Source organism: Danio rerio, chromosome 19 (assembly GCF_052040795.2).
Source record: "Danio rerio strain M-AB ecotype USA chromosome 19, GRCz13ab, whole genome shotgun sequence".
In the NCBI taxonomy this organism is placed as follows: Eukaryota; Metazoa; Chordata; class Actinopteri; order Cypriniformes; family Danionidae; genus Danio; species Danio rerio.
Window position 1 is genome coordinate 6225523 of NC_141039.2, and position 19520 is coordinate 6245042.

Below are 19520 nucleotides of genomic sequence, written 5' to 3' on the forward strand. Positions count from 1 at the left end.
TTTATGCAGAATACATACACACAATTTTATTTTACTGCAGATTTAATGGCCCTGAAGATGTTTTATTTATAAAGGCTTTTCATTAATAAACCTCCCTCAACATCAGTGTACATGACTTTTAAAATCATATCTGCTTTTTTAAGTTATAGGGATGTTTTGGCCTAAAACTATTAACCTGAACACAGTTGAAGGAGACTTTCTGTGCGAAGTTTGTGCTTTTCGAGAGGGGGCGCTGTTTGGCTCAGAAAAGGAAAAACGTATTTTGTTTTTTAGCCTGCTTTAAAAGCTGTATCATTGTATGTATAATGTCAATTCATATAAAGTCTATTAAATTTGGTCATATCAATAATAGTTAGATTTTACATATTATTATTATTGTTATTATTATTATTATTGTTGTTATTATTAATAATATTATTTTATATTATTATTATTAATATTATTATTATTTATTGGTCATCTTCATTTTTAATTCAAAAAGTGTCTGGGAGCACTTTCTTCATGATGTTGGAGTCTTTTGGCATGAATTTAATATTTTTATGATGAAAATAATTTTTCCAATAAAAAAAATAGGGTATGATTTTTTGAAAACAATTTTTACAAAGAAATTGGTTGTAAATTTCACAAACATTTACAAAAAAAATGTCAAGTAATACACTGGGTTAAATTTGGAGCTTTGAAGTGGAAAGTAGTGCGCCATCCAATAATCGTCATTTTACAATTAAGTTAGAAAAAATTATTTATGCACAGTAATCAGTGTTTTTTTCTCAACTTATATCTTTTTCTAGAGTCATTTTTACCTAATTTGCTGCCCTTTTTGTGACATTAATTGTCATAATATTTATTAAAAGTTTCATTATTATTACATTTTGCCAAAGACTTCATAGCGCCCATAATAAGTTAAAGAAAACGACTAAAATATGAACACCAAAGAGACAGAAAAAGTCAAGAAAGTTTTTTTTTATTCTATGAGTTTTGAAAGCATTATTATACAGTTTTAAAACAAATTACCAAAGGAAAATCAAGATGAAAGTTCTTAATTTGTCTACTGAAATATGTGTTGTGCAGTTTGAGGAAAATGGGGAAATATATGTGGTTTAAAATAACTAACTGCAATGTAAACATTGCAAATATCTTTAATTGTATATTCATTAATAAAAAGCCTGTTATCAGTTTGTTTTATTTCATTTGTTTAAATATATGTAAATATATTTGGGGTTAATAATTGTCATTGTCACAATCATTTTTGGATCCTTGTTTACTTTCCTTCTCTTTATAAAAATGTATAATATTATACTAAAATGTGTGATATTTCTACATTTTTGTAAAATTCTATAAAGCTGAGGAAGAAAAAAAGGCTGATATCAGTATTTTACATTGGCTTTATATTCTACACTACCTGACAAAAGTTTTGTTGTCGATCCCAGTTGCAAGAGCAACAAATAATAACTTGACTTCTAGTTGATCATTTGGAAAAGTGGCAGAAGGTCGATTTTTCTGATGAATCATCTGTTGAACTGCATCCCAATCATCACCTATTGCAAACCGCATAGACCCAAGATTCTCACAAAAAACAGTCAAGTTTGGTTAAAAGAAAAGTCATGGTTTGGGTTTAAATTCAGTATGAGGGTGTGCGAGAGATCTGCAGAGTGGATGGCAACATCAACAGCCTGAGGTATCAAGACATTTGTGCTGCCCATTACATTACAAACCACAGGCGAGGGCAAGTTCTTCAGCAGGATAGCGCTCCTTCTCATACTTCAGCCTCCACATCAAAGTCCCTGAAAGCAAATAAGGTCAAGGGGCTCCAGGATTGGCCAGCCCAGTCACCAGACATAAACATTATTGAGCATGTTTGGGGTAAGATTGAGGAAGCATTGAAGATAAATCAAAAGTCCCTGCAAGAACTCTTTCTTTGGCATTCCAGATGACTTTATTAATATGCGATTTGAGTCATTGCCGAGATAGAATTAATTAAATTATTTTAAAAAAAGTCACGATCATATTTTATTTCGGTAAAATAGGCGTAATCTAGAGGCCTTTGCATTTCATGTAAGACACTTCTGATTCCAACTGATCAACTAGAAGTGAAGTTATTATTAGTTGTTCCTAAAACTTGGATAGGCGACAAGACTTTTGTCAGGAAGTGTAATGACATTTAATTATTAAAGGAAGGACATATCTCTTTTTGAATCGGTTTTAAAGAAAACAGGCCTCTCCGTGCCAAAGGGATTGTAATAGTTAAGAACACCATCACCACCTGGGGTAGGAGCGTATATTTCACAGAAAGACCCTTGAAGGCTTGGGCCGCACGTTGCACTGTAGGAGATCATGAGTGAGCCATGCTTGAACCCAAACCGCTTCGGCACATTGACGCCTTTTTCTGGGACAACAGCACCTTTTCCCAGTAGGTCATCATCAAACCCGTTGTCACGATCCCACACCTGAAATTGCAAGCTCCTGTAGGAAGAACATAGATATGATATGAAGTGCAACAGATATTATTCGGATTCAAAGTTTACCTGCATTTTCAGGGGTGCACATAACATCTTATTTGTTACTCAGTTTTTGTTTTTCGCGAATTCTCCAGAGGCCGCTGTGTACGCTTTTTCAGATCTCAAATTTCTCTCACGAGTGCCATTCACACCTGCACTTCTTGCTTAAATCCACCAGAGGCCGCTGTCGACTGACTGACTAACTGACTGACTCAACCACCTTCTTCCCTAAACCCAACCAATAGTGTTTTAAAAGACATCGATTGACCAGCACCCACCCACTTTCCTAAACCAATGCAGTAAAAGAAAAGCCTTCACCTGATTTTTAGATTTCTATGTTTAAAAATCTACGTTTTTAGATATTACTACATTCTCACCCTATTATTTACTTATTTATTTCATTTTTTGGCTTTTATTTTTGCCTTACCCACTTTCTGGAACTGTTCTTCGCCGGACTTGAACCCCGTCATCGTAATCAACAGCCAATGTATGCTGCGTGCCACTGGACAATCTGATAACAGTGGGAAAGGCGTCCATACTGAGGTAAGCGGTTTTGTTAGCACAAAAAAGGAACGGGGTTATACCAAACCGTATCGTTCGTTTTAAAGACAAAATTCAGCCATATGTACTTCTGGCTACATAATTTGCGCTCTCCAGAAATGTATATAGGGCTACATTTTCAAAATGAGCCTATGTTGGTTGTTTGTACCTCAAGTATACTTGGCTTGATTGTCTGTCTCACACCCGAGTTCAATTGACCATCTCAAGTTTGAGCTTTGGTCTTTAAAAATGTTTTGTTTTTAAAATGCTGACACTTACCGGCACATATAGTATATGAGTGTATTTATTATGAATGTTTCCATTATTTTACATGAAAACTAACAACGTTTTACACATTTGTAAGAGTTATCGTACCAAAGATGCATGTGGAAATTAGTGCTGTGCCGATAAACGATATTATATCGAATCACAATAAAATTTACGTAAATAATGATTAGCCTTGTTTTTTTTTTTACTCTATATTGATTTAAGAGCCAATCACACAGCAGAAATGTGCAACAATGGGAATCTAAAAAAATATTGATATTAGAGATGCACCGAACTTTTGGCCATCAAAAATGTATCAGCCGAAAATATGTTATGCAGTTTAATGGACCCTCTAATTTTTGTGGCTTCAGTCACTGTTGGGATACTCTTTTGAATCTGGAAGCATTAACAGCTTATATCGGAATATATATTGTTATCGTTCAATATGGAAAACCATTATCGAGATGGCATTTTTGCCCTAGGGGAAATGACTGATTTTGCAGTACCTTGGGTAGCAAGGTTTCCAAATGCCAACAGTGCTGGTACGCAAAATCGATTCTCTAGTGCCGTAGCTGGGGTCTTATTTATAAATGTGGTGTATGCACAAAACCAGTAAAAACTTAACTATTTTATATTTTGTCCTTTTAGTGGCTAATACATACGAATTTGAGGACATTAGATTTTTAAAAGGAGGCGAGGCACCAAACCCCGCCCCTAAACCCAACCGTCATTGGTGGATGAGTAAATCGGACTAAATTGTACGAATGAGACTGTATGAATTGCCGTGAGGTAGTGTTGCACAAAACAGGCGTGGAAACATGCGTACGCCACTTCCCATGCAAAAGTTTTGATCCATAAAAACCAAACATGACGGGTGAATGTGAGCAGCTGTAAGTAAACCCTAAGTATACATATTTGACTTAAATAGTAAATTAATCGAACCACTTTAAAGCATTACATGAGCTATATACATTAGTACAATAATTGAATTTTATCCTGGCGTATGTTTCCTTTTACACTGTAAAAAGTGATTTGTTAAGTTTACTTAATTGAATTAAGGCAATGAATTTGCACACTTCAGTTAAGTAATTTTAACTTAATAAGATCAAGTCTTGTTTACTAATGAAGTAGAAGTAATTATTACTTAGGTTAAGTCACATTAACTTAGGTCATTTAAACTTCATTAATTAAGTTACTTCGGCTTAGTTTCTTATTTATTAGAGGTTGCCACAGCGGAATGAACTGCCAACTTAGGTATATGCTTTACAATGCAGATGCCCTTCCAGCTGCAACCCATTACTGGAAAACACCTATACACTCTTGCATTCACACACACTCAAAGACTACAGCCAATTTACTTATACATAACGCACACGTCTTTGGACTATGGGGAAACTGTAGCACCCAAAACATGGGGAGAAAATGCAAACTCCACACAGAAATGTCAACTGGTCCAGCCGGGACTCAAACCGCCAACCTTCTTGCTGTGAGGCGACAGTGCTAATCACTAAACCACCATGTCGCCCATCATTTATGTTTAATTAACTTAATTGAAACTGTGATCTGAGGAAATGGTGCTAGTAAAGTTGTCGTGGAAGGTGTCTCATTTTTTGGTTTAGTGCCTGATTTATCAGGGGTTACCACAGATGAAGGAGCCACCAATTACTCTGGCACTTTCATTTATGTGGTAGATGGGTTTTTTTTTAGGACGGTTTCAATGCAAAGTTTTATAAATGAGATCATTATAATATTGTGCATCAGTTATGTCCACCCCTGAAGGCTAAAATCTGAAGGCTACAATTAATTAACAACAACTCACGCTTTTTTAGTCAGATCCACAGTCCCGAACTCTGCGCGAAAGTTCCACTGAGGAAAGTTGTTGTTCCAGATCACAGGGGTCTGCGCCGTGTGGCTGCCGTAGAAGACTTTAACATAACCGTCTGTTTTAGAGAAGACGTCTCCCCATAATCCTGCAGCACTCACCACGGTGACGGTCAATGTGGCGACTCCTGGTTTGTTCGGACAGCAGTTGCTATTAACATTTACATGCCCGTTGCATTTGCATGCGCAATTGCGCTCACGCTTTCCCACTTTGCAGTTGCGAGGACATGCAGTTGATATGGCGTATTTGGTGATGTATTTGCTGATAGCTTGTTGTAGACTGCTTCTTCTAGCGGAGTCGTTTCTCACGAGCATATGCAACGAGCTTAAAGTGTAGGACACCACTCCTGGGATTTTCTTAAGTGAGCCCAGCCATTTGCCGTAACCACTGACGTTGCTCGGAGTGAATAGGATGTCCTGCTGCTCACCGTTGCCCCCGAGTATATCAGTGACCCGGTCAGAAAAGGTGGCGCTGAAGCTGTTGGCTCTTTCCAGTTGCTTTTGTTTGGATTTGCAGTAGGCTGTTTGCCCACTAACCTTCACGCCCTTAATTATGGCGGATGCCTCCGCCGATAAGCAGTTGCTCACGTCGTTGGCCGATAGACCTTTCATGGAAACCTGGCAGGTCCTTACAGCAGTGGTGGACTTCACACGGCCACCCAGATCGACTCTCCGCAAGAAGTGGGTCCCGTAGATTGAGATGAAGTGGTTGTACGCACTTTCTGATGTACTGTCGAACTTTGCAGGAAGTGAACTTATGGAGCCGGCGAATTCTTTGGTTAGAGGAGGACGAGCATGAAGACGAAATCTGATGAATTAAGAGAAAAAAAAAAATGTTATTTGGAAAACATTGCATGGAATATGGAAGACGCTTGTATCTTTAAACGGTCACAAACACCAAAAAAAAATAAACTGTTGACAGTCATATATGTGTCCCTCGCTGCTATAAAAACTATTAAGACACATATATTTCAACACTCGTGTTTTTTTTTTATTCATTTTTATCATTTGTTTTTATTTTACTTGTTTCTTTTATTCTTGTTTATGTAAAGCACTTTGAATTGCCACTGTGTATGAAATGTGCTATATAAATAAACTTGCCTTGCCTTGCCTTGTTGTTTAAAGGTACAGTTTATATGTCTGACTGTTTGTATTAAATGACAAAATTGCATGACAAATAGTAAATAAATAAACTGTGTATGGAAAGCACCGTCAATGCACTGTGGTATCGAATTGAACCGAATCGATGGCATGATAGTCGTAACCGAACCGAACCGTGAGACCAGTGTAGCTTCACAGCTCTACCCAACATATGTGGTTATTTTCTATGTATATCACTTTTGAAACATGGTGTAAATCCCAAAAATACAGACTTTACTCTATGTCAACCAACCTTACAATCTTAATACAAGTAATACAACCTTATTGTAAAGTCAAAACACCAGGACTTACGAATAATAACGGCAGGAAAAGGTGTGACTTGTGTAGGAGAACTTGTCTTTAGACGCGTGGCTCCTGGCGAAGCGAGCTGATTTAGAATGAGTGCCACCCACAGCGACACCAGCCACCATCGGGACACTCAAACCAACCTTCCAGCTCAGACTGGCAGCACTGGTGGTGTCCTCCATAACGGAGCTGGCCGATTCGTACACTTTGGCGGAGAGACTTCGGCGGCACTGCACCTTGATCCGCCAGTCGATCACAGAAACGGGCAACTTCTGCTTCTGGTTGAGCAGCTTGTTGTCACAGGCAGTGCAGTTGCCGTGATCTCCGCCGCTCATGTAGTTGCGCACATCCACCACAAACGCTCCGGTGGTCTTCATCTGCACGATGTTGAAGCCTTCGCCTACTAGATTGTGCCCTGGGACGAAGGGAAGCTTCTCGCACTCGGTGCTGGCGACCGATTCACAACCGAAGGCAAAGGGAAGGGAGAAGAGCAACAGAAGGAGAGCCATTCTGAAAGAGTTGAACAAGATTAATTACCACCAATCTGTGATTCTGACATTTATAGAACTACAGCGGTTATCAATGCACCATTTTAAGACTCTTATATTAGTTTATACGGCTCTACATAACCTCACAACATCTTACATTGCTGGCTGTTTGTCAAGACCAGGGGAGTCCAAACTTCATCCTGGAGGGCTGGTGTCTGGCAGCTTTTAGCTCCAACTTGCCTCAACACACCTGCATGGATGTTTCTAGAAAGCCTGGTAAAAGCTTAATTAGCTAGCCCAGGTGTTTATGATTGGGGTTGGAACTAAATTTTGTAGGACACCGGCCCTCCAGGACCGAGTTTGGACACTTCTGGTCAAGACATACACCAAGCCGATTTTAAATATAATGCAACACAGGCTCATTCTGAAAATGTACCCCGTATACGTTTCTGGAGATCACAAATTATGTAGACAGAAGTACGTATGGCTGCATTTTGTCTTTAAAACGAACATTACCGTTCCTTTTCGTGAATAGCAGCTGACCGCTTACTTCGGTGTGGACGGCTTTCCAGCTGTTACCAGTTTGCTCAGTAGCTCACCACGTACGTAGGTGAATTTCAGACACAGAGAGGAGTTGACCACGATGACAGGGTTCGAGTCTGGTGAAGAATGGTTTCAGAAAACAAAAGTCATAATATAAATTAAACAAGTAAATAATAATTGTTTTTTACAGTGAAAATGTCCTCACGCTACTCTGTAAAAAATGCTGGGCTCTACACAATTTCTTCATGTTGTCCCAACTCAAATCTATTAAGCTAACTATAAATTTAGTGGATTAAACATAAAACAACCAAGTTGTCCCTCAAAACACTTAAGAATTGTGTTGTTTCTACTCATTTTTAATAGTTTGAACAAGCAGCAAAATATATATTTTGGAATGTATTTGGATAAAAAGAGAAGTAATTGCCCACTTAAAATACACTGTAAAAAAAGTAATATGACAAAAAGTCATGACAACAAAGGTTTTTATGCTACTTGAGCTAATTTTAACCAAATTTAACTGAAATATTTTATTTAAAGTTTAACTTAATACACTGTAAAAATGCAGGGTTCCACAGAATTAATTCACAATGTCCCAACACAAATCGCTTAAGTTAAATTAACATTTATAACAAATTTATTTGAATTGAACTTAAAACAATGAAGTTGTCCCAATGAAATCTCAAGAATTGTGTTGTTTCAGCTCATTTTAAATGAGTAGTTCAAACAAGTTAAAAAATTTATATATTTTAGTGTAATTTTTGTCAGTTTGACTGATGACTTTTATGCAGCAAGAATAGTTTATTTTTAAATGAAAAATGTCTGTAAAATGTCTGTAAAAACATGCTCTGTTCCACACAATTCCTTTACGTCATCCCATCACAAATCTATTATTGTACAGTATCTTTACAAATTTAAGTGCATTAACAATAATAATAATAATTATTATTATAATAATATAATATAATAATACTGCAGTAATACATTAACACGGGAATACAGACTATTTTCCATAGGTTTCAAATATAAAAATAGTATAAATTTGTCAAATACTATCTCATAAATGATTGCATACATACACTGTTATTGATAATTGTAAATTGCACAGTATTTAACTGTATTATGAACTGTGTTTTACTGTAGGGCAGTTATGTGGTGTGTTGCTGTATTTTAAAGTTGCATTATGAAAATCACTGTATATTTTACAGTAATGATTTACATACAATTTTTCACAAATACATTTACAGCAAGATAAATGGTGCTGTTAATGTAAATGCAGTATTTTGCTGTAATTAATTTACAGTCAGTTACTGTAGATTTTACAGGAAATTGCTAACAGTGTAAACTGTTAATTGTTTTGTTTTGATATGCAGATTTATATTATTAATTAATCTTAAGCATGTGCGGGGTTGAAAGGTTGTGCCCGTAGTCAAATTAAAACAAGTAAAAGTTCATTAAAAACTCCTACTAATTATATACACACAATTCCTACAGAAATTCAACTCAGTTAAACAATCATTTTAAGTACATTTCTGATTTTCTAATTCCTGACATGTTAAGAAATCAACACATATTAGCTCATAGATTGTAAAATTCCTCTAATACAAAATATAAAAACCAACAAATGAAGAATGCAATTAATATTTACCTAGTTGAGACGTTTCTCAGAACCGCTTGGTAGAAGAAGTGAGACGATTCAGTTAAATAACCACATAAAAAGAGCAAACTCAGAAACACCAGTTTTGTTGCGTTCACACTCTCCTCCCACCACGCTAACACAAACACACTTCACTTTTTTAATGAAATAGTTTGTAACATCTAAATAATTCTTTAATGTCTCATTTTTTATGCAGCCAACATTTCTAGTCAAGAACAGAGACATTCACACTCTTTCATCTTGTTTTCCATTATAAATATCTAAGGATTCATAAATCATACATTTAATTAGGAAGCAAATAGGCCATGAAAAACGTTATGTTGTCTACCAAGAAACCCCCCACAGATATATAGAAACACACTTATGGTTTAAGAGGACTCTCAATAGGTTTAATGTATTTTATACAGTAAAAACACAGTTATTATATGGCCTTACCACACTCCTACCCCTAAACTTAAGCTTCACAGGAAACCTGCAGCAAATTTTGAATGTCAAAAAACCCTGTTTAGTATTATTTTTAAGCGTTTTGAATTACGAGGACACAATGCATGTCCTCATAAACCACCTTAAAGGGATAGTTCACCCTAAAATGAAAACTCTGTCAGCATTTACTCTCCCTTTACTTGTTTCAAACCTGTTTGAGTTTCTTTTTTCTTTTAAACACAGGCGAGGGTGTTTTAAAGAAAGCAGGAAACCTGTAACCATTTATTCAATTCAATTAATCTTTGTTTATATAGCGCTATTACAATGTAGATTGTGTCAAAGCAGCTTAACATAGAAGTCCTAGTTAATTGAGGTTCTAGTAAATTAAAACTGTGTCAGTCCAGTTTTCAAAGTTGAAGTTCAGTTTAGTTTAGTTCAGTGTGGTTTAATGTTCACTGCTGAAAGTCCAAACATGGCTGGGATAAGAATCAGGACCTCCAAGTCCGAGAGCATGGTTCTCCATCGGAAAAAGGTGGTTTGCCATCTCCATGTTGAAGGAAAGTCTTTACCCCAGGTGGAGGAGTTTAAGTATCTCAGGGTTTTGCTGACGAGTGAGGGAAGGATGGACCATGAGATTGACAGGCGGATTGGTGCAGCAGCAACGGTAATGTAGTCAATGTTCTGGTCCGTTGTGGTAAAAAAGGAGCTAAGCCGAAAGGCAAAGCTCTCGATTTCCTGGTCAATCTACATTCCTACTCTCACCTATGGTCATGAGTTTTGGGTCATGACCGAAAGAATAAGATCTCACATACAAGCAGCCGAAATGAGTTTCCTTCCAAGAGTGGCAGGGCGCACTCTTATAGATAGGGTGAGGAGCTCTGACACCCGTGAGGAGCTCGGAGTAGAGCTGCTGCTCCTCCACATCGAGAGAAGTCAGCTGAGGTGGCTCTGGCATCTGTTTCAGATGCCTCCTTGACGCCTACCTAGGCAGGTGTTCCAGGCATGTCCCACCGGGAGGAGGCCTCAGGGAAGACCTAGGACATGCTGGAGGGACTATGTCTCTCGGTTGGCCTGGGAATGCCTCGGGTTTCCCACCGGAGGAGCTGGAGGAAGTGTCTGGGGAGAGGGAAGTCTGGGGTTATCTCCTAAGACTGCTGCCCCCGCGACCCGGCCCCGGAAAAGCGGCAGAAAATGAGTGAATGAAAGTCCAAACACTGAACAGCAAATCCATCGATGCACAGCTAGACAAGTCCCAAACCAAGAAACCAATTGACGAAAGTGAAGGACAAAAACAGAAACAAAAAAAAAACAAGGCTCAGTTGGGCACAACCATTTTTTCACTGGCCAAACTTGTGCAGAGCTGCAGTCTAGGCGCTGGAGGCTGGAGAACGCTGGACATCCACCGTGGAGAAGCTGTAGGTGCGAGAAGGTCATTTGTCGGGTTAAGGCTGACACACAGGATCAATGCGGAGTCTTACTGTCACTAGGGTCTTTTAGGAATCAATCTCATGCTCTCCACACCTCCATGACAGCCACAGCATCTGCTCAGGATACGGCCTGATCCAGGATTATGGAGCCCTTTAGAAGTCCTCTATGGTTGGCATCATCTCTTCGGATGTATTAACCATGAGGTCCTGGATGATTAGCATCATCTTTTCACATTGACTTCCACAGTGTTTCTCAATGGTTACAGGTCTTCAGCTTTCTTCAAAATATCTTCTTTTGTGTTCAACAAAACACTGTTACTCTTTAATCACCTGTTCCTGTTTGCATTGCACATTGAGTGATGGAAACACAGCTATTGCTACCTACCAAAGCTAACTATCCAACACTATCTCATACCACCAAACCTGTTATATTTAAATAGTCAGCAATGACGTGTTGTACTCAATGTGAGTCACTGGCAAAATAGAGTCAACCTAAACTAAAGAACATCATTTTACAGTATATGAGATGAAATAGGGATGCCAATTTTGACAGCTAAAAACAACATCTTTAAAAAAAAAAAAAAAGACTGGCAGCTCTTACATTTTCCATTGAACACAAACATTGAACATTTGTCATCGAAATAGGCAACTGCAAAACCAATTGCATGATTTCCCAGAAAGTTTTCTGTGCAGGATTTTTTCTTCATTCCTGCAAAAAGCTATTTCGTGTCTCATTTGATTGGGTGGACTAGCTGTCAATCCCTTATGTAGACTCGTTGCCGCTGATAGAAACGGTTTAGAAATGCACTAAAAAAATGGCATCCTAGCTGTACGGTAGCACTGTTTTAAAATGAGGTAGGCTGTGTTTCTCATGGCAATGATGTGCACTTACTGCAAATGAATGGTGACATCTAGTCTTCTCCTGGAGGAGCTCACACCGCAGGGTCATACCAATCAAGATTTGATATCAGCCTTGATTCAGTCTTCTCTCCGTCTGCTGTATTTAAAGCATTAAATTGCAGACTGTTGACCTTCGCACCGGCTGCGATTGGCATCTCTGCGTCAGTGCCCGATTGGCTCTTATCTTCCTTGGATGAAAATTCCTATCAAGCCAATTGGAAAGGGTCAGTCTCGGTGATCTGTGCTCTTAAGAGGAATGACCCAAACACTTATATGACTTCATTCATACATGGAGCACCCAGTAAATGCTTAAGTTTACTAGTAAATCGTGATTTTTTGTGTGTGGATAGAGTCATTCTTTTAAATAATTGGGCTTTGCATTTATTTCACGTCTCACAAAGTCTTTTATTATACAGTGTTTTTTGGGTTTTTAACCTCTTAACATTATTTGAAGCAAGTATTCAACATATCAGCATTAAAAAAAGGGGTGAATAAGTGACTAAACACTTTTAGAGGGAAAGAGAAGTTCTTCACACTCTCATCTGCAGTGTCTGCAGAAAAAGTGTGTAAACCGCTGTGCTTCTTCAAAGATAACATCAAGGCATTCGAGAACCATTTGTTCAGTTCCTATTTTGACATTTATATAATCCTTCATTCATTTTCTTTTCGGCTTAATTTCTTTATTAATCTGGGGTCGCCACAGCCGATTGAACTGCCAACTTATCCAGCTCATGTTTTACGCAGCGGATGCCCTTCCAGGTGCAACCTATCTCTGGGAAAATATATATATAATCTTATTTATCTAACTACAATGTTCATATGGCCTATCATAATAGTACTATCTACAAGTTTATCTGAAAATCTCAGTTAATGCACTTTTGTTTTACTAATACATTATTTCAAAGCAGCAGATTATTAAACATAAAAATAGCTATCAGTTATGCAGACTACATTGTTGCATTTGCGTTTTAATGCTCCTCTTATAATACTTTTCTTTTTCATTATGTTTCTTGCTATTTAAAATAATTTCAAGAGTTCGCCCTCAGCTGATGATTGATAATGAAGCGTGTTCTGCATGCTGTCCCGGGAGAGAGCCCTGAGCTCAGGAGAGCCTCAAGCCCGAGTTCAGGTAGGTCTCTAGAACTCCCCCTTTTTGATAATGTTGGAAGTAGATTATGAATGCTATGGAGTGTCTATGCTGTCAATTTAGATTTGTCAATTTACTTATGTTACATGTTTTTGGCCTGTTGTAGGAAACCGGAGAGCCCGGCGAAAACCCATGCAAACACGGGGAGAACATGCAAACACCGCACAGAAATGCTGACTTGGCCAGGTGGTGTCTGAGCCAGTTGCAAAATGTTGTTAACAATTAGGCCTCCGTGCTGCCCTGACAAGGAAATGGGAGGAGTAGGGGTGGAAGGGGGAATTCTTCAAGACGAATATGGCTGAGGTAAGATACTCTGGTTATTTATAGTGGTTAAGGAGTTGTCTGATTGGTGAATCAGTGTTAGCTAATGTGGACCAGCTGCTATCAATCATAAGCACGTGCTCCTCTCGAAATTAGTTTATAAATAAACTTGACAATATTTTTTATACTTATTTAAGGAGTTAAATTGTTATTGCAATCTTGGGACATTTCATTATATACAGTTAGGCCTGAAAAATGCATCATTTTAGCATCAATATCGCAATGTTCGTATTCACAATACACATCACAGGATTGGATTGTCTATTAAAGATTAAAAGATAAAGATATACACTAGCTGACGAAACTCTTGTTGCCTATCCAAGTTTTAGTGACAACAAATAATAAATTGACATCTAGTTGATCATTTGGTATCAGAAGTGGTTTATATGAAAGGCAAAGCTCTCTAGATTACGCTTATTTAACCAAATTAAAACATGATCATGCCTTGATTTTTAATTATTTCATTAGGACAATAAGGTCTGACTTTGCTAAGACATAAGTCTTGTCACTTAACAGAAATAATGTCCAGTATAGAATATAAAGGCATGGTGCAGCTGAAAAAGAATGAATATTGTGTACGACTCCATGAGCTTGGAGGACTGCATCCATACATCTCTGCAATGACTCAAATCACTTATTAGTAAAGTCATCTGGAATGGCAAAGCAAGCGTTCCTGTAGGACTGCCAGAGTTCATCAGGATTTTTTTGATTAATGTTCAATCACTCCTCCTTCATCTTACCCCAGACATGCTCAATAATGTTTATGTCAGGTGACTGGGCTGGCCAATCCAGGAGCACCTTGACCTTTTTTGCTTTCAGAAACTTTGATATAAAGGCTGAAGCATGAGAAGGAGCGCTATCCTGCTGAAGAATTCACCCTCTCCTGTGACTTGTAATGTAACAGGCAGCACAAATGTCTTGATATCTCAGGCTGTTGATGTTGCCATCCACTCTGCAGATCTCTCAAACACTCCCATACTGAATAAAACTCCAAACCATGATTTTTCCTTCACCAAACTTGACTGATTTCTGTGAGAATCTTGGGTCCATGCTAGTTCTAGTAGTTCTTCTGCAGTATTAGTGATGATTGAGATGCAGTTTAACAGATGATTCATCAGAAACATTGACCTTCTGCCACTTTTCCAAATGATCAACTTGAAGTCAAGCTATTATTTTTTGCTCTTACAACTGGGATTGACTATTGTCAAGTAGTGTATATATTTTCAAGATTTACACAATAATGACCAGGCTATTTTGTGTTTGATTTATTCAATTTCTGTACCTGAATGCTAGAAAACCATAAAGCACTGTTTCTTTCATTTTTATTTTTGTACTATCATTTATTGTAATTTAAACTTACTATACAGAATTAATGAAGGCTTTCCAAAATCAATCAAATCAAATCATCTGGTGAAATGATATCATATCTCAATACATATTGCAGCAGATCAGAATATTGCAGATTATCGCAGCCCTATATACAGTATGCATATAGTAAACATGAATGGATGTATAACCCAATTATCAGTTAATAAAAGCAATAATTAGCACTACTCAACCTTGGCCAACATTCAAGGTCTGTTAAAAACTCTATATCAAAAAGGGCCAACAAAATCTAATTGTGTAAATCCACAACATATTTCTGTAGTCTTTATAATAAACCACATAGCATTGCTTTGGTTCTGTGAATGCTCTTCATTGACATGGTGCTGTTTTACATTTGATGCCTTCAGGAACTTTCAAAGATGAGCAAAATCGATGTGCATTGGATTTGCTTATTGACATCTTAAACTCTGGCTAAAATGAATACAGACTTTAGGCAGTGTCCTTATACATGGACGTCAAGGGTATATAGGCAAGTAGGATGTAATATGACACAGCAGTTTTAATTTTTTATTGTTTGAATGAAAAATATGTCATTATTTACTCATCGTCCACTTGTTCAATAGTTTTTTTTTGGGGGGGGGGGGGGGGTGTTGGCACACAAAAGTGTTCTTAGAGCTTCATATGATTACAGTCAAAGGGCCCTATCATACACCCGGCGCAATGTGGCGCAAGGCGCAGCGCAATAGTCTTTTACTACTTTAAGCTTGGCGCAAGGGTCATTTTGAGGCATTGCGCCAAGCTGTTTAAATACCAAATGCATTTGCGCTCAAATGTGCGCCCAAAGGCGTTCTGGTCTAAAAAAGCAGGCGTGTTTTGGCGCGTTGCTATTTTGAGAAACTGTAAATAGTCTGATCTTTAGACCAGAACAAAGTCGGTCTATTGTCCTATAATAAGGATATATATAGGATATAAATATAAATGATTAAAATATTAAAAAACATATTAATTTATAGCCTACATGAATTTAAAAACCACTGCCTTCATACTTTCTTCATCTCGGGAGGCTTTTTCAGTTCATTCAATTTGCTTTCGTATAATGTTATTATTATTAGCAGTATTATTTATTATATCCATATTTATATTTGTTTTATTAAAAACAAGCTTAGATTTGTCCACCTGTCAGGTTTAAGACCATATGGGGCATAGCAGGTGTATTTGGAAATAACTCAGTATTTTGACCAAACTTTGTTATTATTAATCATTTATTCGTTTGCTGGAAATTAGAACTGAATTTAGAAACAGTTTTGAAACAAATCTTTGTGCTCAACAAACGAAATTAATTATTTATTGGCTAATTGATGTCTGTGCGGTAAGGTTTGAACCGCATGAACCGTCAAAATAGAGCCCAAAGTCTCTTTAAGGCAAGTCAATTTCCTTTGAAACACCTCTCGGCCAGTATGCCAGCTGACGTTCTGTTTAAATGGGGAAATACCAAATTCTTTAAGATTGCCAAGATGTGCCAAGCTTATGATTGAACAAATGGTATGTTACCATATTTTAAAGTTGCATTGTGAAAATTGCTGTATATTTTATGGTAAAAGTATAAATTTCTGTAAATAGAGCGTGATAAATGGCACTGTAAATGTAAATACAGTATTACTGCTGTAATTGATTTGCAGCAAGTTACTGGCAAACGGCTGTCAGTAAGTTACCATACATTCTACAGGACATTGTTACCAGTGTACTCTAGAATGCATAAGAGCATTGTGAGTTATATAAGTTGGCTTTTATGTCACAAGAATAATTTAATAGACTCTTGTAATTTGCCTAAACCTTTCCTAACTTTATTAATTATTATTTTGGGATCAAGCGGTATTTATAAAGGCAGAAATTGGCTGTTTATTAAGAATACAGAGACATTTATTGGTAAAAACTGAGCTCCAAATGGATTCGAGAGAGAACAGAGATCCATTTTGAAAATTTGAATAGTTTTTCTGTGGTGGATGAAACGGTCAGAAATAAAGTTATGATTTAAGTCCTTTTAAGGCAAGTCATTTCACTTGGTGGACTCACTTTCTTTGAAACACCTCTCGGGCAGAATGATCAGGCATTCTGTTTGAATGGGCAAACATCAAATTCTCCAAAATTGTTTGCCAAGCTTAACATTAAACTTTAGGAACCACCAACACAATTAAACAACAACTGTCTCTTTAGTTTCATTTCTAAACGTTCAAATCACACAAAATCTGAAGAAACTCCGAGCCCCTCCCCCAGAGAATCCTCAGTCTATAGCGATCGATGATTGGCTCTTGTACTAGAAGGTGGGGCTTCATTCAACATATTGATCGTTACACAAAACTATACAAGTGACGTATTTTCTAGTCTTTGTTACAGTGAAGTCGCATACACTGATTTGACAATGATTTGGTTCCTTTTCTGGACTAGAAACCATGTGGAGGATGAGGAAGCTCTCCAATTTCATCTACATGAACATGAAAGAAGGTCTCTGACTGGAACGACATAATGCTTAATGATTAATAACAGAGTTTTTAGATGAACTAATCCTTTAATGTTGGACAGGGGTCATCATAGGCACTCTAAGCGGTCTTTAACTGCACAGCCCCATATACAGTAGAGTGTGATGAAGTGTGTGTTGTGACACATTCCTCCCACAACTGTCACTGAAGTTTTGTGTGACTTGTGCCACAGTAGGGAAAGCCTTCATTAGTCTCATGCTTCGCTGAGGCTCTTGACACTTTGAGTTTTTTCTGTCTTAATATCTCCTTTTGGCAAATTCTCCATTGACCAGAAGCAACACCCAATCCTTGACATGTTAGAGTTACTCTAACCTAATCATCTTACCATAACAATTTCAGCCCTACATCTAAAAAAACGATTTATTGGATTTCTTTAAATTTTATTTAAGGTAACTGATTGCAAATTATTTCTATGGGCTGAATTAAAAAAATAATAATAAAAAATCCAATGAAGCACTTTTAAAGAAAAGACTATAGAACACACAAGGCGTGTCACTCGTATAATTTCGAATGAGGAAAAGTGCAACAGTCAATATTGGAGCAATCATCGATCGCTATAGGGGTATTACCAACCTACGTTACACGGGATCAAACGCGCACAGTGGTTTCAAAAAAAGACAGTTTCAATAGCAAACATGTCATGTTGTGTGGTAGGATGCAAAATTCGAAAAATACAATTACCGTACACCACACTGCTTTTAATGCCAACCGCAGACTGGCTAACAGCCATCATAAGAGCTGAATGGAGTGAAGACCTAATTAAAAATGTTGGACTCTGCAGTTTTCATGTTATACCAGGTGAGTTCACGCTATGCTGAATCATACACATTACACGTTTTTCATTGCAGCAATGATTTCAGCAAAAACAGTTAAATATGGTGAATTAAACTGCGAACACTGAATGCTTACAATGAAATGTAAAAATGTAAGTTCACATACCCTGCCGTACAGGTGCAGTCCGCTGTCAGAATGCAGCTGCTTTGCTTGTTGATGATTACCCAGGCCTTGTACAGCTCCATCTTCTTTCCTTGTCTTTGTTTAGGCAGAACCTCGGTTTTTAGCACTACATAGTGTTGAATGTGGTCATCATTGAACATTATTTCTTGCACATGACCACAGAACAAAACTGTAGGCATCCAAAGACTTGTAGGCCTTTAACTTCTCTCTTGTAAAAACACTTGGGCCCCGTTTACACTGCCAGTTAAATGTCACCCAATTCCGAATTTTTGCTCATATGTGACACAGATGGGATCTGTTCAATGACCATGTAAACACGAAAAAAACGCATGCATCCGGATATTCAGAGATCGGCTTCAGGCCTCCTTCATATGTAGAAATAAATCAGATATAGATCGGATATGTGACAATGCGACTGTCCTGTAAACAGGCAGATCAGATTTATTGAGGCATTTCGTTCTGTATATCTTTAAACTTGCGACAATGTGGTGCTTCTCCGTGGTTTAATGACGTAGAAGGAAGAGCATGTGTGGAAATGCCGACGCGGTAAACAACCTCAGAGGAAACACAGAGGAAGAAAGACCTGAGATCTCTCTCGTACCCACAAATTCCTCTGAATGGTGGAGGACATCATTAAAGCATATAAACCATAAGCGCAAGCTGTGATGACGGCCCTTTCCCATCTCCGCCTCAAAATCATTTTCAAGTTGGGCGGACTTTGGTGTGTAACTTTTGCTTTTTGTCGCTGTTAATACACGCACTGCAGGCTACACTTAGAATAATTTTACTCTCTCCAACACCAGTGCGCACAAAGGCTACATCTTTAACTACACACACACACATTAGGGCCATACCATTACAAAAACTGCGTGGGGGTAAATCTGGACTGAACCATTCACTGCTAATACTATACTTTGCATATTTCGCAGAGCTAAAAACAAGCCAATTTCTTCCATCGTGGCTAGTTACAGATACCAGGTAGTAATCGGCCCGAGCTCGGCTGCCCTTCGGCACCTCTGGCTCCGACTCGGCATCGGCGAGTGTTTTCCTTCGGCTTAGTCCCTTATTGATCAGAATGCTCAGTGTACTCTAGAATGCTCATTCCACAGTGGAATGAACCGCCAACTCATCCAGCATAGGTTTTACGCAGCAGATGGTCTTCTATTCG

The 19520-nt window shown here is 37.8% G+C and overlaps 1 protein-coding gene across 5 annotated transcripts; it reads right to left on the minus strand.

The window, feature by feature from the left end:
* Positions 1-940: 940 nt before the first annotated feature.
* Positions 941-12267, minus strand: prf1.3 (perforin 1.3). Of its 5 annotated transcripts, none has more exons than XM_087294593.1 (5): positions 9306-9371; positions 7668-7776; positions 6636-7139; positions 5122-5991; positions 941-2460 (listed from the first exon to the last, which is right to left on the minus strand). In XM_087294593.1, exons 3-5 carry the CDS (start codon positions 7136-7138, stop codon positions 2166-2168), a joined length of 1668 nt encoding a protein of 555 aa, XP_087150719.1. In that variant the 5' UTR covers position 7139; positions 7668-7776; positions 9306-9371; the 3' UTR covers positions 941-2165. The 5 variants fall into 5 exon arrangements, with proteins under 5 accessions (XP_087150719.1, XP_087150718.1, XP_087150721.1 ...); XM_087294592.1 differs by lacking the exon at positions 9306-9371 and adding an exon at positions 12057-12267 and having other exon boundaries at positions 945-2460; XM_087294595.1 differs by lacking the exon at positions 9306-9371 and adding an exon at positions 12057-12231 and having other exon boundaries at positions 945-2460; positions 7634-7776.
* Positions 12268-19520: the final 7253 nt, after the last annotated feature.

What these genes read in the sequence shown, in the direction of transcription:
- prf1.3 (XM_087294592.1), bottom strand. An exon ending in TTTTCCTGCCGTTATTATTC is followed by an intron (nt 5,992 to 6,635) that starts GTAAGTCCTGGT and finishes TTAATTCATCAG; the next exon opens with ATTTCGTCTTCATGCTCGTC. An exon ending in GTGGATCTGACTAAAAAAGC is followed by an intron (nt 2,461 to 5,121) that starts GTGAGTTGTTGT and finishes TTCTTCCTACAG; the next exon opens with GAGCTTGCAATTTCAGGTGT.